Source organism: Arachis hypogaea, chromosome 17 (genome assembly GCF_003086295.3).
Source record: "Arachis hypogaea cultivar Tifrunner chromosome 17, arahy.Tifrunner.gnm2.J5K5, whole genome shotgun sequence".
Lineage (NCBI taxonomy): Eukaryota > Viridiplantae > Streptophyta > Magnoliopsida > Fabales > Fabaceae > Arachis > Arachis hypogaea.
The window spans coordinates 60,063,757-60,089,502 of NC_092052.1; the positions used below are offsets into that span (position 1 = coordinate 60,063,757).

The window sequence follows — 25,746 nt, forward strand, 5'->3', positions numbered from 1 at the left end:
TCAGAGAAATAAAATCTCAAAAATCACATAAAATTTCAAAAATCACATAAATAAAAGAAGCATAAATCACAAAAAGTCCAAGGAATCAATAAATCAGAGGCTGACTTACCGACGAAGAGGCTCTAACGCGGTGGAGACGGCGACGCTTCTGCCTCGGCTGGGTCTGGCGGCGACGAATTCTGTTCGGTTGGGTGGGGATAGCGACGACGACTTCTCTTCGGCTAGGTGAGGCGGCAACGACGACACTGTCTTTGGTTGAATGTCAGGCAGCGAGGACGACGCTCTCTTCGACTGAGAACAGGCGTGCTGAGCGGTGAGGAGAGGAGGTTGCGGAAGGTGGTGGTGAGGAGGTAGGAGGTGGCGACGGTGGTGGTGACTGGTGAGAGGAGAGGGTTCGAATTTCAGAGGGTAGAAGAGAGAACAGTGAGAGAGACGGCGGAATTTAGGGATTAGGGTTTTGAAATTCTGAAACTCATATATATATCACATGGGTATTTAAGTAATTTTATATATATGGGGATTAAACGGGTCCCCACGGGACAGGGACCTCTATCCCTGCCTCCGCCCCGTATAATAAACGGGTCCCCGCCCCCCGTCCCTGCGGGTACAAAACTGTCCCCATATCTGCTCCCCAGCGGGTAAATCCCTGCAGATACCTGCCCCGCTGGGGATTTTCGCCATCCGTACGTAGTGATGGAAGAATTATTGTCGGTCTAGAATTCATCAATAGAAAATCAAATCATGTAATAGTATAATCCTAAACCAACATATAATCCTCATGGCCAAATTTTGATTTGGTTGTCACAAAGTCAACCCCAATAAAAAGTAACCGAGAGTATTAGTCTCGGGTCATCCTCAAGAGAATGGGCAAATATGTGCATCAATATTGGTTAGAATTTCGGGGTTGAGAGTCATAAACAAGAATTTAAACTACTAAAGCTTAACATGCAAGAAATTTAAAGTGCAAGAAACTAAATCAAAGCAATTAAAGCGAGGTATAAGCAATTTCAATCTAGTAAGAGAACATATAAATCTATTCCTACTCTAGAACTAAGTAAACAACTAAACTAACTATAACAAGAATCAAGCAATTGGGATTTTTGGGTTTCAAATATGAATAATAAAAGGAACTCTTGGCTAGGCATAGGAATTAGGATCACCATCCTTGTCTAATAACCATATCTTGATAATTATGAGGAACCAAGCTCATTAAGTCTACTTCTACAAGTGAAGTACGTCAAATGGCTTGATCAATTTCAACTCATAAGTCCCAATCCAACTACTAATTGGCTTAGTAGTAGATTGGTGTCAATGGGTATCAATTTGACCACTAAGGGTTTCCAAATCACCAAATCAATTAGACCAAATGACTCAAGGTCACCCAATTCCCTTAGCCTAGGCCAAGAGTATAGAACACTACTCCATAATCAAAGGAAACATTTCATCAAAAACATGGTATGTACTAACTAAAGACATGTTTAAATTGCAAAATCAATTGGAAATTACAAGTACCCACTAACAATTATCAATAGAAAGCGACTCAAATAACACTATCAATCATAGAAAACATCAATGCACTAATAGAAATTCAAAATCCACAAAGTTCATAAAATGAGAAGAAAAGGGGAAAATGACAAGAAAACACAATTCCAACACAAGATCTAAACAAAATTATAACTAGAGAACTCAAATTAAGTAATTGAAACTAGAATTAACAAGACCCAATTCAGAAATTCAACTAAGGAAGATCAAAACAAACTAATTCTAGAGAGAAGTAAGAGTTTCCCTCTCTAGAAAAACAAGAACCTAAAACTAGCTAAAATTATGTGTATTGTGTGAATGATTGAGTCCTCCCTTTCCCCCTTGGTTCTTTGGGTCTTTTCCATGCAGAATTGAGCTCAAATTGGGCCTAGAGCCTCTCAGAAATTGCCAGCCACGATTTCATTAATGAGGTCACGTGCTGGGCGTCACACGTGCGCGTCGGCCACACGTGCGCGTCATATGAACTCCTCGACCACGCGTACGCGTCAGTCATGCGTACGCGTCGGTGGGATTTCGCATCACCACGCGAGTGCGCCAGCTTTTGCGCGCCAGTCTTAGCTACATGCATCCACGCGTGCGCGTTGCCACCAATTCTCCAAAGCTTCATTCTTCATGTCCCTTCCACTTGTGCATGCTTGCTTTCCATCTTCTAGGCCATTCTTGCCTTATAGATCCTGAATCCACTTAACAAACACATCACGGAATCGAATGGTAATCAAAGAGGATTAAAATTTGGCATTTTTAGGGTTAAAGAAGCATGTTTTAAACCATGAAGCAAAATTAGGAAGGAAACAGAAAACCATGCAATTTATATGAATAAGTATGAAAAATATTGATAAAACCCTCCAAATTTTACACAAGATAAACCATAAAATTGGGGTTTATCAAACCTCCCTACACTTAAACTAAGCATGTCCTCATGCTAAAAATCAAAAGACCAAAGAACATAGGAGATTGAGGTTTATGAAATGCAATGTACCTACATAGATGCAACTAATGCAAATGCTTCTATCTACTTGGTTAAAAGTAAATCAACCTCCCAAGAACATATATGAATACATAGGGCCAAGGTGATTAGATGATTCATGAACTCTACTAATTCAAATATTAGAATGGCATGAAAACAACTTGCAAGAAGAAAGCTTGTGAAAGCCGGGAACAAGGAGTTGAGCATCGAACCCTCACCGGAAGTGTATCCGTTCTATTCGCTCAAGTGTATAGGGTTGATTCGCTCAATTCTCTTCTAATCATGCTTTCCAAGATTTGTTTTTCATCTAACAATCAACAGTTACTCGGTGCATGCATACATTCATCATGAGGGCTTATCTTTAGGTTGTAATGGGGCTAGGGTGAGGGTAAGGATGCATATATGGCCAAGTGAGCTTGAAATTTGCATCTTTGATTAACTTAAGCTCTTACCAAACACATATAACAACCTATACAATTCTAATACCCAACCTAACTACCCATTTATTTACTTTTCACACACTCATGCATTCTCTTTTAATTCAGAACCCATATGCATTGGTTATTATTGACTTCACCTTGGGGCATTTTGTCCCCTTTTTATTGCTTTCTTCTTTCTATATATTTTTTTCTTTCTTTTATTTTTCTATTTCTTTTTCTATATTTCTTTTTCTTTTATTTTTCTTTTGCTTTTATCTTTTGATGAATTATATACAACAATGCCAATGAATATAGTTTAAACATTCAATACATGAGTATGTACCCAATTCTCAATATTTTTAACAAAAACTACAAAAATACCCTTTTACCTCTACAAATGTTTCCAAGCTTCCCTCCTGTTTAAATGACACACACCCTCACTCGTCTAAGCTAATCAAAGATCCAAATCAGAGGACATTTATTGTTTTTCACTTATGGGTATTGATGTGCTAAATTAAAGAACAAAGGGGGTTTATCATAGGCTCAAAATTGGTTAACTGATGACAAGTTATCTTATGCTAAGTTTCACAAGCATTTTTCATTTGTTTCATTAGGTTTTATGCACTTTCTTGCACAATAAGTAAGTGATTGGAGTGGAATTTTGTGTTTATTTTGATTCAATCAAACATCATTTATTTTAGACAAAATCATGAGATTTATGCAAGAATTAAGCGACTATTATGAATGATGCAAATTCTTATGATTTTGGTGAGACTTTGATTGCTTGTTTGGTTAATTTTAGTGAGAAAATGAAGAAAAGGGGAAGCACTGCAGAATAACGTAGCGTTCAAATGAAGAACGCCACGCTCACTTGTGACACATACGCGTACGGGACGCTTACGCGTCAGGGGCAATTTTCGAAGACCCACGCATACGCGTGGAAGTGGTTGGTGCTTGTTTTCAGAAGAGAGCGCTACGTTCACTAAACCATCATTTTCGGGCAGATTTAAATTTGGAGGTGAAACTCTGGAGTCGACGCGCACGCGTGCATGACGCGCACGCGTCGATGGAGGAGTTGGAAGGAGGCACGCTCACGCGTGGCTCTCGCTAAAGCTTGAAATTGGTATTTTGCTACCCACGCGCACGCATAAAGGACGCGCACACGTGGGCAGCATTCACTAAGCCAAGGTAGCGCTCACTAAGTGAATGCCATTAAAGCACGTGTACGCAAAAAGGGGCGCGCGAGCCTGCTGGGAGCTGAAGACTGATGGTGACGCGCACGCGTAAGTGACGCGTACGCGTCGGTGAGCAAAAAGGCAAAAGGACGCGCACGCGCCAGAGACACGTACGCGTGGATGAATGAACGCTGCGCTCACTTTGAGAACGCAACATTCCCCTAGAAGCAGCAACCAAGTGCTATCTTTGATCCACTTCTTCACAGGCCAAAAAGTCCACTCCAAGTATTGGATGACAGAATTAGAAAGTGTATAAATAGAGAAGAATTTGATTTCATTAGGAAGCTCTCTTTTAATTTTTGTTTTAGAATTTTAGAATTGGGGATCAGATCTGAATTTTTCCTTTCTGTTTTGTTTTCTCTTCTGCAACTTTTATTTTCTGTTTTGGGTTTGGGGATTAAAGAATTCTGCTGAAATTCTTCATCTGGAAGTCATCTTTTACTTTTTCTTTTTATAATTCTGAGAATTTGAGATCTGATCTTAGTTTTCTTTCTGTTTTGTTTTCCTCTACAATTTCTTCTTTTCTGTTTTGATAAGAGAGCAATTTAGATCTTAGTTTTCTTGCTGTTTCAATATTCTGCTGTCATTGTTTATTTCTCTTTTACGATTTTAGAGTTGATCTAAGTTTTCATTCTATTTCAACACTTCTGCAAATTTTCCATTTCTGTTTTGGTACTAAAATCCCAATTGATCTATTTTCTGAATTTCTTCATCTGAGAATTCTCTGATTTACTACAATTTATTTTTTTCCAGTTCTGTTTTATTTCCAACACCCAAATCCCTTTATCATTCATGCAATTTAAGTTTTGAAAACATTTTGGAAGGAATTGAAAAGAATTGAAAAAGAATTAAAAAGAATTAGAAAGATTATTAATTTTTGAGAATAAAAATTGAAAGATGAACGTTTAAAATATGTTTGATGCAAAAAATTATGAATTAAAACATGAAAAATTGAAAAAAATTCGAATTGGAAACAAAATTACCTCCTTGGTGTCTTTTTGGCGTTAAACGCCTAGAATGCTATCCATTCTGGCGTTTAACACCCACTTGTCTGCCTCTTTGGGTGTTTAACGCCCAGCCAGATACCTTGGCTGGTGTTAAACGCCAGGAATCCTTCTTTACTGGGCATTTTTCTGAACGCCCAGGATGCTGCCATTTCTGGCGTTAAACACCTAGAATTCTGCCCATTCTGCTATCCTTACTGGTGTTTAAACGCCAGTAAGCCTGTCCTCCAAGGTGTGCTATTTTTGATGTTGTTTTTGATTCCGCTTTAATTCTGCAGCTGTTTTTGTGACTCCACATGATCATCAACTTAAAGAAAACATAAAATAACAATGGAAAATGAAATGAAAAAGTAATTAACATAGATAAATAAGATTGGGTTGCCTCCAAATAAGCGCTTCTTTAATGTTAATTGCTGGACTTTACTGAGCTTTAATCTAGTCACAGTCTTGAGCATTCTTGCTCAACATTGCCTTCAAGATAATGCTTGACTCTCTGTCCATTAACAATGAATTTTTTATCAGAGTCAATATCCTGAAGCTCTACATATCCATATGGTGACACACTTGTAATCACATATGGTCCCTTCTACCAGGATTTCAGGTTCCCAGGGAACAATCTGAGCCTAGAGTTAAATAGCAGAACCTTCTGTCCTGTCTCAAAGACTCTAGATGACAGCTTTCTGTCATGCCACCTTTTTGCTTTCTCCTTGTAAATTTTAGCATTTTCGAAAGCATTGAGTCTGAACTCCTCCAGCTCATTCAACTGGAGTAATCTTTTCTCTCTAGCTACCTTAGCATCAAGGTTTAGGAACCTGGTGGCCCAGTAGGCCTTGTGTTCTAGTTCCACTGGCAAATGACAGGCTTTTTCATACACAAGCTGGTATGGAAAGGTCCCTATAGGAGTCTTGAATGCAGTTCTGTATGCCCACAGAGCATCGTCCAGACTTCTTGCCCAATCCCTTCTACGGGTACTTACAGTCTGTTCCAGGATTCATTTTAGTTCTCTATTTGAGACTTCAGCCTGCCCATTTATCTGTGGATGATATGGAGTTGCCACTTTGTGGTTAATTACATATCGGATTAGAGCAGAGTCAAGTTGTTTATTACAGAAATGAGTGCCTCCATCACTGATCAGTACCCTAGGGACACCGAACCTGCTGAAAATATGCTTCTAGAGGAACTTCATCACTGTCTTAGTATCATTAGTGGGTGTTGCAATTGCCTCTACCCATTTAGATACATAGTCTGCTGCCACCAGAATATAAGTGTTTGAATATGATGGTGGGAAAGGCCCCATGAAGTCAATACCCCATACATCAAACAACTCAATCTCTAAGATCCCTTGCTGAGGCATGGCATAACCGTGAGGTAGATTACCAGCTCTCTGGCAACTGTCACAGTTACATACAAACTCTCGGGACTCTCTATAGAGAGTAGGCCAGTAGAAGCCACATTGGAGAACCTTTATGGCTGTTCACTCACCTCCAAAATGTCCTTCATATTGTGATCCATGGCAATGCCATAGGATCTTCTATGCCTCTTTTCTAGGCACACATGTAACGACCCAACTTCCAGAACGTCAGGATCGTACCGAAAGTAAGGCATTACCAACCTACTTTCCTTTATTAACTATTTACTATTAAGCCTTTAGTTCGATATCGCGATTTAGTTTTATAGAAAATTCCAAAAAAAATTTATTTTTATTAATTAAAATCATATAGCAAACATCACCAAGTAATAATAATCACATAATTATTAATAATAGTAATATTATACAAAAGAATTTAAATAAAATTCAGGTACAACTCCTATCCCTCTGCATAAAATAAAAACTAAAGCTACAAAGGCGAGGGAATTCTATGAAAGAAACTCAAGTCATAAACTTAACTCGTAAATAAGTTCTATAATCGCCCGCAGCTTCAAATGGAGTCTTCGAACCTGTATCACTGGAAAGGGTGGAAGATTTTGGGGTGAGAACAAACCACACGTTCTCAATAGGGAATGGGAATGCCGTAAAAGTAATGATTAACATGCAAATAATTAACTCCAGTTTCCAATGTAGTTTTCTTTATCAAACCTTTTCAAAATTTCTTAAGACTTACTTGAAACCGTTTAAATCCCTTTCTTTAAATCATATTACTTAAATAAAGTCTCAACCGCATTAACAATTCTTCAGCTACAAATAGCATTCCTCAACCATCACAATAACTAAGTAAATCAGCAACATAAATAATATACCCAAACCTCACTTCACAAATACCATTCCTCAATACTTCACTAAGTTCAAAGCATCAATAAAAATATCTAATCAAACACACAAGCAAGTCACCAAGACAAGCAGCACAATCACAAAGAAACAAGACAAGCAACACAATCAAATGCATATGCACAAACAATATGATGCATGTCTGTCCTAAGCAGGCCATGAGCTCACGTGTCGGTTTACACCCTACAGCCCGACATTACCTAGGAACAAGTCCCAGATATGGCTTCCCTTTGTGTCCTTAGTGCATATGTGTCTGTGGTAAGAATACCACTCCTTCGTGACTACCGGCAGTCGGCGCGAAGCCCGACCCCATTATATACGCACAAGGGGAAACAGTGATCCTCAGTTCGTGGGCGTCCCCGAGATCAATTCACAAACAAAACAGAGATCTTCAGTTCGTGGGTTATACCCGAGATCAATACACAATAACATAGCGATCTTCAGTTCGTGGGTTATACCCGAGATCAATACACAGCAAACATTGATCTTCAGTTCATGGGCTATACCCGAGATCAACATACAACAATTCATGGGTTATTCCCGTAATCAATGATTATCAGTCCGTGGGTTTTTCCCGCATATAAAACAAATAACAATCTATAGGTTTTCCCCGAGATCAATGATCATTCAGTTCGTGGGTACTTCCCGAATTTTACCAATTATCAATTCATGGATTTTCCCCGTAGTTAAACAACTAACAGTTCGTGGGATTTTCCCGTATTTTATCACTTTTTATTTTCCTTTCTAAAACTCAACAATCCATATATCAGTTCCCCATTCTCTTTTCCCTTTGAATCCTTAACATATTTTCTTAAACCTTTCTTAACTTTCTCAAGCATTCGTTCGCAAAAATCTCAATCATCAATTCAGTTCATAATCTATGCTTTAGCAACCTTGAGTCAAGCCAACTTTAAAACTATTTTTCAGTTTAGTCCTCTATCAAAAGACTCAAGAAAATCATTTATTTTAATTTCATTAAACACCTTTCAAAACATAGCCTCTCATTAGAAGTAATCAAATAAAACTTAAATAATCATTTTTTAAATCCAAATCTTCTAAAATAACTTCTCAAATAAAACCTCAAATTTTATAAAATTTCGGCAGCACCTCCCCTAAAACTCGGACTTAGCCACCCTTACGGGTTCCCTCTTTCTCAACAAGTCTCCCCCTTTCCTCAACAACTACCAAATAAGAGGTTCTCAAATCAGTTAGAAAATTCACAATTTACAATAGCCAACAGTTCGGTCATAACTCACAATTCCCACATAACCCATCAATTCAACTTTCACCTCATCAATTCGTAACTAACTTTCACTTATCATAGGATTCTTTCAAAATTAAACTCAATAAACTAGTATTCCAAGAAACTTGATGTTGAGGTAATTTGGTCACAATAAAAACTTGTACCATCTCTCTTATAATTCTGTTATTGTTTCCTAAGAAAATGCAGAGAAACAGTAGCAAGTAGTAAGTTTGATAAATTTCTTAAAAATCCAGTATTTATCCAATGCCATTCAAAATTCACGACCTCAAACAAGACTCTTTTAGCTTTTTATTGAATCAAATTCCAGATTAATACCATGTCATATGAAAAAGTTATGAAGTGAGAAACACAGCCAGGCCTTTTAGAATTCGGTTTCCAAAATCCAGTGAGTTATCCATACTCTTTTCAACATATCTACTTGGTTAAATAGGATATTGACATGAAATTTAAAACGAAGATTGTGGACACAGGAAACTCAAAAATGCCGTTGGTTTCAGCTCAAATACTTACCAGAATTGAAAGTTAAGTGAGTTGGAAGTTGGTGCTTCTGCAGTAAAGAAACAGAATTTTCTGCAGAAACCATCAATCTTCAAAAATTCATTTCTCCAAAAATACTCATCAATAAATTCTGAATTTTTTATGAGATGCTCAAAACACAGTAAAGTTTCATACTAAAATAGTTTCATTCAAGTATATGACCTGGAATGCTCCCAGAAATTGATTCTTTCTACTGTCATGTATGCAGAAATTCTGCCTTAAGCATTTTCAACAACCTTACTTATCAAAAACCACATTTGAACTTATAACCCTTCCAAAATCACACGTTTAACCTCTTTCCAGTTATTCAAAATTGACTTCATTTCCAACACAGCCCAAGAGCCCAGAATCAATAATTCACACGATGTCAAGTACTTAAGCATCATCAAACATTTTCTTTTCTACACTATGCCAAGCATAATTTTCCATATACACTCATCATCATTCAAACACACAATAACTCATCAATTCACACCAGCAAGCTCAGCAACAAAAGTAACAGCATTTATTCTATCCCTTACAACATTCAGTACGCACAATCATCAAATCAATCACCAACTACAGTTATAATTCAACTCAATTCCATCCACATCAGAGAAAACAATATCAATTACAACTTCAAACACTCACAACAAAGCCCAAAGACATTCGCAGCCTTAACCTGAATTCAATAATCTAATTGAAGCACTAAAACATCATCAAACTTATTCCAAATTTCACAACCTCAAACCAAGCTTATTTCTATCAATTAGTCTCTCATAACAACAAAACTAATTACATTCACAGCAATAATCAAAACTCAATTCATCAGTTATCCATACCACAGCTTTTCAATAATTAACTCGGCATATTTTAATTTAATAAACTATACTAAATTAATCATTATTCACAACAGCATCTAAATTCAATCACAGCTCAGAATAATCACAACAACCAACTAATTCCACATGCATTTCAAGTCATTCATGTTAATTAAGAAATTCTTAACCTTTGTTAACCATTTGCACTTATCCAATAAATTTGTAGGCATTCTAAATTAAAAACATTAAATCCCCTACCTCGACTAGCCAAAACCGTCAAAAATTCACTAAACGCAGATGCTCCATTAGCAGTTTCCAGCACCTATTTCCATGGCACCAACAACGACAAGGTTAAACGCCTCCTCTCCTCTCCGATCTGGGATTCCAGAAGTAGCAGCCAAACAGGGCCAGCAGCAACGTGAGGTGGTCACGGTGAATTCAAATAGAATAACAATAAAAATTCTGGAAACTCCATGCTAACTCAAATTGAAGCAAGAGCCAAAATGCCTTACCTCAATTAGTCGTAATTGAAGAATTTAAATGCGGTAAACCCAATATTACGAATCCACGCAGCTTTGATGGCGGCGGAGGCTCCGGCAGCTGCGAGAACCATGAGCAAAGACAGAACTGGGCAAGGCTCCACTCCAAACCTCCAAAAACAACACCAGCTCCAACAAAGCTTGACGGTGGTAGAAGCTGACTTCAGTGCTGGTGATGCTAGACAGAACGACGAAGGGAACAGAGGGCATGAACGGCAGCATTGGAACGACGGCGGCGGAACCCTCGCGGTGGTGGCCGTGGATCGATGGCGACAACGGCGTGGAACACAGCTCCTCGTGGTGGTCGCTCTCCTCCTTTCGGCGACGTCAGCAGCGATGACAGACCCTTGAAGCGGCGGCGGCAGAACGCGAATGAACGACGGCGACGCGAGCTCTGGCTCTATGGACAGGACGACGCTGCGAAGCAGCTCGACGGCGAGCTCCAGGGAGGCGGCACGGCGAACAGCATCCACCCTTCTCCCTCGGACGTGCAGCTTCGGCCCTCTCCCCTTTCCTTGCAACAGCAACGGTGACCATGGTAACACGGCGGGATGAGGCTGGACGGCGGCGCTGTAGCTCAGTAATGGCGACGTGGTGGCAGCTGGCGGGCTTCTCTTCTTCCTGCATCTCTCTCTCTCTAATTTCTCGTTTCTGAAATTGTTCCACTGAAGGGGTGAAAGGGGGTGGGGTGCGCTGTGGTGAGGGTGCCAGGTTAGGGTTTCTCAATTAATTTGAGAATTAAGGTTTCTGATTCAATTTGGGAATTAGGGTTAGGAATTCGGATTTTATAAAATAATATAGATAGATATGAATAGATATTTTGATAAAATTGAAGGGTAGTGTAATTTTAAAATCAAATGTACTCTATTAAAAATATTTAGGAACATTATTTATCATCATATTGCTAAGTTCAATCAATTATTTCTAATTTAAAATATAAAATGAACATGTTAATTATATTTTGTAAAGTACAATTTAAATTCAAATATCAATTTTTTAGATTAAATTATATAAATCTCTATTATTTTTCTATCTCTGAAACTTTAATTTCAATTTATAAAATAATTAATTATAATAAAAATGGTACATAAATATTAATTGACTTAAACATAAAGTGTTTATAAAAATTAATCTAATCATTTCTAGTAAATTAATTCCTATGAGTTCAAATTAATAACAATTCATTCAAAATAGAATTTATTTAAATTAAATTATACAATTCTTTTTTATTTTTCAATTACCAAAATTATAATTTCAATTATACCAAATATCCAATAAAGATTATATAAAAATTCTAATTAATTTAAACTCCAATTATGATGAAATCCCATTTAATTACCTTTAGTAAAATAATTTTCTTAAAATAAAATTATCATCAAATAAAACAAATCACAAATAACTAATTATTTAATTTCCAGAAACTAGGGTTGTTACATTCTACCTACCTTAAAAAAATTTTCGCCCTCGAAAATTGTTATAATAAAATAAATTCAAACTGAAATCAAAGAAAGCAGAATATATGGACAGAAACATAGGCTTTATCAAGGATGAATATTCAAATAGTCAGATTCATAGGCAAGCAAAGGTATACAAAAATGACAAAGTATGGTTGGGAACAATCAAATCACATTCTAAGGAGGAAATTCAAACCAGAGAATTCCAATGAAAGCAACGAAGAAAAGGATGGTACGAGTTCATGTGGCACGAATACAGATTATACGTTGAATCAAAACTAACTTCCTAACTTCTAACGCTCCCAAACCCCGTGAATCGCATTACCTATTCTTCTATTTCATCTATGATAACCCATTAGTGTTTCTATATACATAAATCATTAGTATTAAGTTGGTCAGACCTAATACCATGAAGTATGAAATGGTAAACTAACAGCGTTAATCATCAGACAGTTATGCATATAAAACACAAACTCTTGTTATCAGAACAAGTCACAAAGCATGACAGACACTCAGAGTATGCAATGAAGCATAGTCAGTCCATTCTCAAATCTCTAACAGGAACGAACTGCTCTGATACCATATTGTAACGACCCAACTTCCAGAACGTCAGGATCGTACCGAAAGTAAGGCGTTACCAACCTACTTTCCTTTATTAACTATTTACTATTAAGCCTTTAGTTCGATATCGCGATTTAGTTTTATAGAAAATTCCAAAAAAATTTTGTTTTTATTAATTAAAATCATATAGCAAACATCACCAAGTAATAATAATCACATAATTATTAATAATAGTAATATTATACAAAAGAATTTAAATAAAATTCAGGTACAACTCCTATCCCTCTGCATAAAATAAAAACTAAAGCTACAAAGGCGAGGAAATTCTATGAAAGAAACTCAAGTCATAAACTTAACTCGTAAATAAGTTCTATAATCGCCCCCAGCTTCAAATGGAGTCTTCGAACCTGTATCACTGAAAAGGGTGGAAGATTTTGGGGTGAGAACAAACCACACGTTCTCAGTAGGGAATGGGAATGCCGTAAAAGTAATGATTAACATGCAAATAATTAACTCCAGTTTCCAATGTAGTTTTCTTTATCAAACCTTTTCAAAATTTCTTAAGACTTACTTGAAACCGTTTAAATCCCTTTCTTTAAATCATATTACTTAAATAAAGTCTCAACCGCATTAGCAATTCTTCAGCTACAAATAGCATTCCTCAACCATCACAATAACTAAGTAAATCAGCAACATAAATAATATACCCAAACCTCACTTCACAAATACCATTCCTCAATACTTCACTAAGTTCAAAGCATCAATAAAAATATCTAATCAAACACACAAGCAAGTCACCAAGACAAGCAGCACAATCACAAAGAAACAAGACAAGCAACACAATCAAATGCATATGCACAAACAATATGATGCATGTCTGTCCTAAGCAGGCCATGAGCTCACGTGTCGGTTTACACCCTGCAGCCCGACATTACCTAGGAACAAGTCCCAGATATGGCTTCCCTTTGTGTCCTTAGTGCATATGTGTCGGTGGTAAGAATACCACTCCTTCGTGACTACCGGCAGTCGGCGCGAAGCCCGACCCCATTATATACGCACAAGGGGAAACAGTGATCCTCGGTTCGTGGGCGTCCCCGAGATCAATTCACAAACAAAACAGAGATCTTCAGTTCGTGGGTTATACCCGAGATCAATACACAATAACATAGCGATCTTCAGTTCGTGGGTTATACCCGAGATCAATACACAGCAAACATTGATCTTCAGTTCATGGGCTATACCCGAGATCAACATACAATTCATGGGTTATTCCCGTAATCAATGATTATCAGTCCATGGGTTTTTCCCGCATATAAAACAAATAACAATCTATAGGTTTTCCCCGAGATCAATGATCATTTAGTTCGTGGGTACTTCCCGAATTTTACCAATTATCAATTCATGGATTTTTCCCGTAGTTAAGCAACTAACAGTTCGTGGGATTTTCCCGTATTTTATCACTTTTCATTTTCCTTTCTAAAACTCAACAATCCATATATTAGTTCCGCATTCTCTTTTCCCTTTGAATCCTTAACATATTTTCTTAAACCTTTCTTAACTTTCTCAAGCATTCATTTGCAAAAATCTCAATCATCAATTCAGTTCATAATCTCTGCTTTAGCAACCTTGAGTCAAGCCAACTTTAAAACTATTTTTCAGTTTAGTCCTCTATCAAAAGACTTAAGAAAATCATTTATTTTAATTTCATTAAACACCTTTCAAAACATAGCCTCTCATTATAAGTAATCAAATAAAACTTAAATAATCATTTTTTAAATCCAAATCTTCTAAAATAACTTCTCAAATTTTATAAAATTTCGGCAGCACCTCCCCTAATACTCGGACTTAGCCACCCTTACGGGTTCCCTCTTTCTCAACAAGTCTCCCCCTTTCCTCAACAACTACCAAATAAGAGGTTCTCAAATCAGTTAGAAAATTCACAATTTACAATAGCCAACAGTTCGGTCATAATCCACAATTCCCACATAACCCATCAATTCAACTTTCACCTCATCAATTCGTAACTAACTTTCACTTATCATAGGATTCTTTCAAAATTAAACTCAATAAACTAGTATTCCAAGAAACTTGGTGTTGAGGTAATTTGGTCACAATAAAAACTTGTACCATCTCTCTTATAATTCTGTTATTGTTTCCTAAGAAAATGCAGAAAAACAGCAGCAAGTAGTAAGTTTGATAAATTTCTTAAAAATCCAGTTTTCACCCAATGCCTTTCAAAATTTACGACCTCAAACAAGACTCTTTTAGCTTTTTATTGAATCAAATTCCAGATTAATACCATGTCATATGAAAAAGTTATGAAGTGAGAAACACAGCCAGGCCTTTTAGAATTCGGTTTCCAAAATCCAGTGAGTTATCCATACTCTTTTCAACATATCTACTTGGTTAAATAGGATATTGACATGAAATTTAAAATGAAGATTGTGGACACAGGAAGCTTGAAAATGCCGTTGGTTTCAGCTCAAATACTTACCAGAATTGAAAGTTAAGTGAGTTGGAAGTTGGTGCTTCTTCAGTAAAGAAACAGAATTTTCTGTAGAAACCATCAATCTTCAAAAATTCATTTCTCCCAAAATACTCATCAATAAATTCTGAATTTTTTATGAGATGCTCAAAACACAGTAAAGTTTTATGAAAAAATAGTTTCATTCAAGTATATAACCTGGGATGCTCCCAGAAATTGATTCTTTCTACTGTCATGTATGCAGAAATTCTGCCTTAAGCATTTTCAACAACCTTACTAATCAAAAACCACATTTGAACTTATAATCCTTCCAAAATCACACGTTTAACCTCTTTCCAGTTATTCAAAATTGTCTTCATTGCCAACACAGCCCAAGAGCCGAGAATCAATAATTCACACGATGTCAAGTACTTAAGCATCATCAAACCTTTTCTTTTCTACACTATGCCAAGCATAATTTTCCATATACACTCATCATCATTCAAACACACAATAACTCATCAATTCACACCAGCAAGCTCAGCAACAAAAGTAACACCATTTATTCTATCCCTTACAACATTCAGTACGCACAATCATCAAATCAATCACCAACTACAGTTATAATTCAACTCAATTCCATCCACATAAGAGAAAACAATATCAATTACAACTCCAAACACTCACAACAAAGCCCAAAGACATTCGCAGCCTTAACCTGAATTCAATAATCCAATTGAAGCACTAAAACATCATCAAACTTATTCCAAATTTCACAACCTCAAACCAAGCTTATTTCTATCAATTAGTCTCTCATAACAACAAAACTAATTACATTCACAGCAATAATCAAAACTCAATTCATCAGTTATCTATACCACAGCTTTTCAATAATTAACTCGGCAAATTTCAATTTAATAAACTATACTAAATTAATCATTATTCACAACAGCATCTAAATTCAATCACAGCTCAGAATAATCAGAACAACCAACTAATTCCACATGCATTTCAAGTCATTCATGTTAATTAAGAAATTCTTAACCTTTGTTAACCATTTGCACTTATCCAATAACTTTGTAGGCATTCTAAATTAAAAACATTAAATCCCCTACCTCGACTAGCCGAAACCGTCGAAAATTCACTAAACGCAGCTGCTCCATTAGCAGTTTCCAGCACCTATTTCCATGGCAGCAACAATGACAAGGTTAAACGCCTCCTCTCCTCTCCGATCTGGGATTCCAGAAGTAGCAGCCAAACAGGGCTAGCAGCAACATGAGGTGGTCACGGTGAATTCAAATAGGATAACAGTAAAAATTCTGGAAACTCCATGCTAACTCAAATTGAAGCAAGGGCCAAAATGCCTTACCTCAATTAGCCGTAATTGAAGAATTTAAATGCGGTAAACACAATATTACGAATCCACGCAGCTTTGATGGCGGCGGAGGCTCCGGCTGCTGCGAGAACCATGAGCAGAGACAGAACTGGGCAAGCCTCCACTCCAAACCTCCAAAAACAGCACCAGCTCCAACAAAGCTTGATGGTGGTAGAAGCTGACTTCAGTGCTGGTGATGCTGGACAGAACGACGAAGGGAACAGAGGGCATGAACGGTGGCATTGGAACGACGGCGGCGGAACCCTCGCGGTGATGGCCGTGGATCGATGGCGACAGCGGCGTGGAACACAGCTCTTCGTGGTGGTCGCTCTCCTCCTTTCGGCGACGTCAGCAGCGATGACAGACCCTTGAAGCGGCGGCGGCAGAACGCGAATGAACGACGGCGACGCGAGCTCTGGCTCTATGGACGGGACGGCGCTGCGAAGTAGCTCGACGGCGAGCTCCAGGGAGGCGGCACGGCGAACAGCATCCACCCTTCTCCCTCGGACGTATCAGCGGCTAGCAGATTGCTCAGAGGTTTTGCAATTTTTGAAAAATATTTTATAATCCTCCTATAGAGTCCTGCATGCCCCAGAAAGCTTCTGATTGCCTTAACATTGGCAGGTGGTGGTAATTTTTCAATTACCTCTACCTTAGCTTGATCCACCTTTATTCTCTTGTTCGAAATTTTGTGCCCAAGGATAATTCCTTCAGTCACCATAAAGTGACATTTCTCCCAGTTTAAAACCAGGTTAGTCTCTTGGCACCTTTTCAGAACAAGTGCTAGATGGTCAAGACAGGAGCTGAATGAGTCTCCAAATACTGAGAAGTCATCCATGAAGACTTCCAGAAATTTCTCTACCATATCAGAGAAGATAGAGAGCATGCACCTCTGAAAGGTTGTAGGTGCATTGCACAGACCAAATGGCATCCTTCTGTAGGCAAATACTCCAGATGGACATATGAATGCTGTTTTCTCTTGGTTCTGAGGATCTACTGGAATTTGGTTGTAACTTGAATAGCCATCCAAAAAGCAGTAGTATTCATGACCTGCTAGTCTCTCTTGCATCTGGTCTATGAATGGTAAAGGAAAATGATCCTTCTGTTGGCTGTATTGAGTCTTCTGTAGTCAATACACATACGCCACCCTGTAACTGTTCTTGTGGGAACCAGTTCATTCCTTTCATTATGAACCACTGTCATACCTCCCTTCTTGGGGACAACTTGGACAGGGCTCACCCAGGGGCTATCAGAAATAGGATAAATAATCCCAGCCTCTTGTAACTTAGTAACCTCTTTCTGCACCACCTCCTTCATGGCTGGATTCAGCAGCCTCTGTGGTTGAACCACTGGCTTAGCATCATCCTCCAATAGGATCTTGTGCATACATCTGGCTGGGCTAATGCCCTTGAGATCACTTATGGACAACCCAAGAGCTATCTTGTGTGTCCTTAGCACCTGAATTAGTGCTTTCTCTTCCTGTGGCTTTAAAGCAGAGCTTATGATCACCGAAAAAGTGTCATCTTCTCCCAGAAATGCATATTTCAAGGATGGTGGTAGTGGTTTGAGCTCGGGTTTAGGAGGCTTCTCCTGTTCCTGAGGAGTTTTCAGAGGTTCTTTATTTTTTCTGGTTCCTCCAGATCAGGCTGAACATCTTTAAAAATGTCCTCTAGCTCTGATTTGAGACTCTCAGTCATATTGACCTCTTCCACCAGGGAGTCAATAAAATCAGTGCTCATGCAGTCTTTTGATGTGTCTGGATGCTGCATAGCTTTGACAGAATTCAACTTAAACTCATCCTCATTGACTCTCAGGATTATCTCCCCTTTTTGGACGTCAATAAGGGTTCGTCCAGTTGCTAGGAAAGGTCTTCCTTGAATGAGAGTTGTACTCTTGTGCTCCTCCATTTCAAGCACTACAAAGTCAGTGAGAAAGGCAAATGGCCCAACCTTGACAATCATGTCCTCAATTACGCCTGATAGAATTCTAATGGAGCCATCAGCAAGTTGGAGGCATATCCGAGTTGGTTTAACTTCTTCAGCCAAACCAAGCTTTCTGATAGTAGATGCAGGTATCAGGTTTATACTTGCCCCAAGATCACATAAAGCTGTCTTGGTACAAGCATCCTCTAATGTGCATGGTATCATAAAGCTTTCGGGATCTTTAAGCTTCTCTGGTAAGCTTTTTAAAATTACTACACTGCATTCTTCAGTGAGAAAAACTTTTTCAATTTCTCTCCAATCCTTCTTATGACTTAAGATCTCTTTCATGAACTTAGCATAAAAGGGTTTTTGCTCAAGTGCCTTTGCAAACGGAATCTTTATTTCAAGAGTCCCGAGATAATCTGCAAAGCGGGCAAATTGTTTATCTTGTTCTGCTTGGCGAAGTTTCTGAGGATAAGGTATCTTGGCTTTATATTCTTCAACCTTAGTTGCTGCAGGTTTATTTCCTACATAAGTGGTTGGAGAAGCCTGCTTAAGGGGGTTGTTATCAGCACTTGCACGTGTCTGATCCCTCATTGGCATTTGAACACCCAAATTGGGTGCTTTTTGGGCGTTTAACGCCAGATTGCCACCCTTTTCTGGCGTTTGAACGCTAGAATTGGTCATCCATTGGGCGTTCAATGCCAACTTCTCACCCTTTTCTGGCATTTGAACGCTAGAATCATTCCACTCTGGGCTCTTACTGTCCTCAGAGGGATTTTGGGCAGTGGTTTGGTCATCCTCTATCAGATGTTCATCTCTTGGCTTCCTGCTGCTTTGAGTTGAGACATTCAATGTCTTTCCACTTCTTAAATGAACAGCTTGGCATTCTTCTGTTATCTATTTAGATAACTGCTGTCTTGTCTGATTCAAGTATTTTTCCATATTTTGGTTAGCATCTTTGGTTTCTTGTAGCATCTCTTTAAATTTTGCTAACTGTTTTGTTATAGAAAATAGTTGCTGATTGAGTTCAGCAATTTGTTTTGGAGGACTAAGTTCAGTGGATACTGCCTCAGCCTCTTCTTTCATGGAGGTCTCACCACTTGAGTACAGGTGCTGATTTCTGGCAACTGTATCAATGAGCTCTTGAACCTCTTCAATTGTCTTTCTCATATGTATAGATCCACCAGCTGAGTGATCTAGAGACATCTGGGCCTTTTCTGTAAGCGCATAGTAAAAGATGTCTAATTGTACCCATTCTGAAAATATTTCAGAGGGGCATTTCTTTAGCATCTCTCTGTACCTCTCCCAGGCATTATAAAGAGATTCATTATCCTCTTGTTTAAAGCCTTGGATTTCCAGCCTTAGCTGTGTCATCCTTTTTGGAGGGAAATATTGATTCAAAAATTTGTCTGATAATTGTTTCCATGTTCTTATGCTTGCTGTGGGTTGGTTATTTAACCACCTCTTAGCTTGATCTTTTACAGCAAATGGAAATAGTAATAATCTGTAGACATCCTGATCTACTTTCTTATCATGTACTGTGTCAGCAATTTGTAAGAACTGTGCCAGAAACTCAGCAGGTTCTTCCTGTAGAAGACCGGAATACTAGAAATTTTCCTGCATCATGATAATGAGCTGAGGGTTTAGCTCAAAATTGCTGGCTCTGATGGGGGTATACAGATACTACTCCCATATGAAGCAGTAGTGGGGTTAGCATATGACCCCAGAGTCCTTCTGGATTGTTCATTTCCACTTAGATCCATGATGGAGAAAGGGAAATGATGTAGATTATAAATAAAAATTTTATTCTTTTATTTTTTTCTGAAAACCAAAATTAAAACAAAATAGAATAAAATAAAATAAATGAAAAACTGAATATAAGTTCAAAAATTAGAAGAAAAAGAAATAAAATAAAATTGAAAACTAAAATAATTAACTAATTAAAAAGATTTGAAAAAGATATGATTTTAAAATTTTAAAGATTGAAACTTTCTTAACAAGAAAACACCAAACTTAAAATTTTTCTACTTTGGACACTAATAATTCGAAAATACACAAGAAAAACAAGGAAAGACATAAAACAAGAAAAACTAAAGATCAAACAAGGAAAATAAACAAGAACAACTTGAAGATCAAGAAAGAACAAGGAACATAAAACTCGAAAATATGAAGAATAAAAAGAACATACAATTCGAAAAATTGAAGGAAAATAAAAACATGCAATTGACACCAAACTTCAAATATGAAACTAAACTCAAACAGAAGGCTCAATTATTAGTTTATTAGTTTTTATCCTTTTATTAAAAATTTTCGAAAAAAAGAAAAAAAAATCTAGAAAAAGAAAACAAGGATTTTTTAAATTTTAACAAAAACAATAATAAAAGACTCAAATTTAGTGACTCTAAACCAAAAAAGATAAATTTTTTCTAATCTAAGCAACAAGATGAACCATCAGTTATCCAAACTCGAACAATCCCCGGCAACGGCGCCAAAAACTTGGTGCACGAAATTGCAATCACACCTTTGCAACTCCGCACAACTAACCAGTAAGTGCACTGGGTCGTCCAAGTAATACCTTATGTGAGTAAGGGTCGATCCCATGGAGATTGTCGGCTTGAAGCAAGCTATGGTTATCCTGGAAATCTTAGTCAAGCAGATTCAAATGGTTATGAGGTTTTGATAATTAAAAGATAAATAAAACATAAAATAAAACATAAAATAAAACAATATACTTATGTAATTCATTGGTGGGAATTTCAGATAAGCGTTTGGAGATGCTTTGTTGGTTTTGAACCTCTGCTTTCCTATTGTCTTCATCTAATCATGCGTGCTCCCTTCCATGGCAAGCTGTATGTTGGTGGATCACTGTTGTCAATGGCTACCATCCGTCCTCTCAGTGAAAATGGTCCAGGTACGGTTTTTGTACGGCTAATCAACTGTCGGTTCTCACTTGTGTCAGAATAGGATCTCTCTTATCCTTTTGCACACTGTCACTGCACCCAACATTTGTGATTTTGAAGCTCATCACAGTCATCCCGTCCCAGATCCTACTCAGAATACCACAGATAAGGTTTAGACTTTCCGGATCTTAGGAATGCTGCCAATTGGTTCTAGCCTCTACCACGAAAGTTCTGATCTCACAGATTTGAATGCTCTGTTATCAGGAGAGGCAAGTCAAATCCGTGGATCAGAGACCCAAGAGACTATACTCCGGCTGTCGTCCAATGACTACGTCGAACATCATGTAGATCGCTTGTGGTTGTCAGGAACGCGGATCTTGGCTAAGCGAGTGACGAAGATAGTGGGTGATTGTCATTGGTCACCCCTTCATTCTGACATAACTGAATTAAGTACGAGAGTATATCTTGGAGAAGAAGTAAGCGTGAATTGAAAGAGAAACAATAGTACTTGCATTAATTCATGAAGAACAGTAGCTCCGCACCTTAATCTATGAGGTGTAGAAACTCCACCGTGGAAAATACATAAGAGAAAAAGGTCTAGGCATGGCCGAATGGCCAGCCTCCCAATGTGAAAAATGGCATAAGCCCAAATACAATAGTAAAAAGTGCTATTTATACTAAACTAGTTACTAAGAATTACAGAAAATAAGTAACTAAGTGCAGATAGTGCAGAAAAACACTTCCGGGGCGCACTAGGTGTGTGCTTGGGCTGAGCATTGAGCTTTACACGTGCATAGGCCTTTTCTAGAGTTAAACGCCAGCTTGGATGCCAGTTTGGGCGTTTAACTCTAGTTCTAGTGCCAGTTCCGGCATTTTATGCCAGAGAAGGGTCTCTGGCTGGCGTTGAACGCCAGTTTGGGCTATCAAATCTCGACCAAAGTATGGAATTATATATTGTTGGAAAGCCCAAGATGTTTACTTTCCAACAAAATTGAGAGCGTGCCAATTGGGCTTCTGTAGCTCCAGAAAATCCACTTAGAGTGCAGGAGGGTCAGAATCCAACAGCATTTGCAGTCCTTTCTCAGCCTCTGAATCAGACTTTTGCTCAGATCCCTCAATTTCAGCCAGAAAATACCTGAAATTGAAAAAAAACACACAAACTCATAGTAGAATCTAGAAATTTGAATTTTTGCATAAAAACTATAAAAATATACTAAAAAGTAACTAAAATATATTAAAAACTATGTAAAAAAATGCCAAAAAGCGTATAAATTATCCGCTCATCACAACACCAAACTTAAATTGTTGCTTGTCCCCAAGCAACTAAAAACAAAATAGGATAAAAAGAAGAGAAAATACAATAAATTTCAAAATAACAATGAAGCTTAGTTCCAATTAGATGAGCAGGACGAGTAGCTTTTTGCTTCTGAACAATTTTGGCATCTCACTTTATCCTTTGAAGTTCAGAATGATTGGCATCCATAGGAACTCAGAATTCAGATAGCGTTATTGATTCTCCTAGTTTAGTATGTTGATTCTTGAACACAGCTACTTTATGAGTCTTGGCCGTGACCCTTAGCATTTTGTTTTTCAGTATTACCACCGGATACATAAATGCCACGAACACATAACTGGGTGAAACTTTTCAGATTGTGACTCAGCTTTGCTAGAGTCCCCAGTTAGAGGTACCCAGAGTTCTTAAGCACACTCTTTTTGCTTTGGATCACGACTTTTACCACTCAGTCTCAAGCACGTGTTTAGGGACAGCTTGATTTAGCCGCTTAGGCTAGGATTTTATTCCTTTGGGTCCTCCTATCCATTAATGCTCAAAGCCTTGGATCCTTTTTACCCTTGCCTTTTAGTTTAAAGGGTTATTGGATTTTTACTCTTGCCTTTTGGTTTAAAGAGCTATTGGCTTTTTCTACTTACTTTTTCTTTTTCTTTCTTTTTTTTATTTTTCGCCATTTTTTTGGCAAGCTTTGTGTTTTTCACTGCTTTTTCTTGCTTCAAGAATCAATTTTATCATTTTTCAGATTATCAATAACATTTTTCTTTTTTCATTATTCTTTCAAGAGCCAACAATTTTAACATTCATAAACTTCACTATTAAAAATATGCACTGTTCAAGCATTCATTCAGAAAATAAAAAATATTTCCACCACATCAAAATAATTAAGACACTAAACAATGCCAAAAAGCATAAAAATTATCCGCTCATCATTGGACGTATCAGAAATCGCTGGGGGCAATTTTTGGGCTCCTTTGGCCCAGAAAACACAGATTAGAGGCTGCAGAGTGGGGGAATCACATTCATTCATTCATACAACTTTTATTCACATAATTTTAGGTTTAGATGTAGTTTCTAGAAAGAGAGGCTCTCTCCTCTCTCTAGGTTTTAGGATTCTTAGATTTAGCTATTTTCAATTTTAGATTTCTATCTTAGTTTAATTAGTTTCTCTTTTACTCTTAATTATTCTAGCATTTTAGTTTATCTATTTCCCTTGTTGATTGCTTTATGTTGCCAATTTGATTTTTATGACTCTTCATGTTAGATTTGATTTTCCATTTAATGCAATTTGAGGTATTTCATATTTATTGCTTCTTTTATTATTTGTTAGTCATTAATGTCTGAAATTGGTTGTTTAGATTTAATATTCCTTGCTAGTTTTCTATGTTTTTATCTTGTGCTTTCCAAGTGTTTGATAAAATGCTTGGGAGGGTTTTAAGTTAGATTTTTATATTCTTGGCTTTGATTGAGTAATTGGAGACTCTTGAGTTATCAAACTCCTTTGTTGATTGATAATTGAAAGTTGCTAGTTGATTTGGATCCCTCTAAAACTAGTCTTTCCGTAGGAGTTGACTAGGACTCGAGGAATCAAATTGATTCGTCCACTTAACTTTCCTCCATAGTTAGAGGTTAACTAAGTGGGAGCAATACACAATTGATGTCACAATTGATAAGGATAGCTAGGATAGGACTTCTAGTTCTCATACCTTGCCAAGAGTTTTCTTAATTGTCAGTTTATTTTCTTGTCATTTAAATTCCTTGTTCAACATTTAAAATCCCAAAAAGATACTTTTCCATAACCAATTATAAGTACACTTCCCTGCAATTTCTTGAGAGACGACCCGAGATTTAAATACTTCGGTTTATTTTTATTGGGTTTGTTTAAGTGACAAACAAATTTTTGTATGAAATAATTCTTTGTTGGTTTAGAAACTATACTAGCAACGAGATTTAATTTGTAAAATTCTAGACCGTCAACAAATCCGTTCATCACGATGCGGGCATTCTCCACTGCCTGGAGTTCTCGCGTACACGGGCATTGTGTTGTGTACGTGAGCATGTGTTTTCAAGGCATTCGTATGCGAATTGTCACACGCGTCGTGAGCATTCCATTCTGTTTTGGTTACTCGCATACACGAGCAGAGTATCGCGTATGCGACCACCCATTTTCACACCTTTGCATACGTGGACAGAGGGTTTACGTACGCGAGGCCCCTATTTTGATGAAAAATTATTTTCTTCACTTTTTAAGGGTTCTCTAGTTTTCTAAACTTCTTTAACTAAAACTTAGGATTACTAATTAGTGATTAGGTCCTAAGATTAATAAAGATGTGTTAGTGAATTACATTGGTGAATTTCTGTATGAGTTTAGAAGACGGAGACTTAGGTGTGGTATGTAGTTGGATTAATGATGAGCTTGTGGAATTGAGAACTGAGGATGGTTGTAGCGAGTGTGGAACTCAGAGATGAATGAACTTGGATTGTATGGGCAGAGATCACTGAGAATATGCTAAGGGTTTCTGGCCTAGCAAGGATGGTGGTATAATCCCACTTGCACAATGCATAAACCATTGGGCAAAGATGGTAGTTTTATCCCGCCTGCAGTGAGAATGTAGGTTCTATCCTGCTCACGTATTGATGAATTGTTTAGCAAGGACGGTGGTGTGATCCCGATTGCATATTGTTTTGTGTTGCGCAAGGACAATGGTTTAATCCCGCTTGCAGATTGATTTATGTATGTAACCTGAGCAAGGATGGTGGTGTAATTCTGCTTGCTCGAGATGCCCAGTAAGGACAGTAGTTTAATCCCATTTACTGTGGAGGCAAAGACGATGGTTTAATCCCGCTTGTGTGTTCCGGATAAGGATGGTGGTTTAATTTTACTTGTTTATGGAACCTACAAATAAGGATGGTGGTTGAATCCTACTTATCCGAGTCGGGCCTGACAATATAACCAACACGTGAGCTCATGGCCAGTAGGATAGGCATGCATCATTTGCATCTATATGACATTGTTTGGGTGTGTTTATTGTATATGTGGTTTGCCTCTGTGAATATTATTGTTTAACTGTTATTTGTTATAATTGGTGTAATTAAATCTAGTTGTGCTTGAATTTTCATTACCTGTGTTTGCTGTTACCGTTCTATTATGAGACATGATATATATCTGGAGGCTGAGATGAAATGAAGAGAGCTTGAGATTGAAA

The 25,746-nt window shown here is 37.6% G+C and overlaps 1 protein-coding gene across 1 annotated transcript; it reads right to left on the bottom strand.

Moving 5' to 3' along the window:
• Positions 1 to 7,802: 7,802 nt before the first annotated feature.
• LOC112763337 (uncharacterized) lies at positions 7,803 to 12,349 on the bottom strand. Its single transcript, XM_025809034.3, has 3 exons — positions 12,319 to 12,349; positions 10,547 to 11,294; positions 7,803 to 10,410 (listed from the first exon to the last, which is right to left on the bottom strand). Exons 1-2 carry the CDS (start codon positions 12,347 to 12,349, stop codon positions 10,552 to 10,554), a joined length of 774 nt encoding a protein of 257 aa, XP_025664819.1. The 3' UTR covers positions 7,803 to 10,410; positions 10,547 to 10,551.
• Positions 12,350 to 25,746: the final 13,397 nt, after the last annotated feature.

Excerpts from the sequence above, each read along its gene's own strand:
- LOC112763337 (XM_025809034.3), bottom strand. The coding sequence starts at position 12,349 with ATGCGATTCACGGGGTTTGGGAGCGTTAGAA. Across the intron at positions 11,295-12,318 it reads GGGGTTTGGGAGCGTTAGAA|AAACCCTAACCTGGCACCCT; the intron begins GTTAGGAAGTTA and ends AAATTAATTGAG.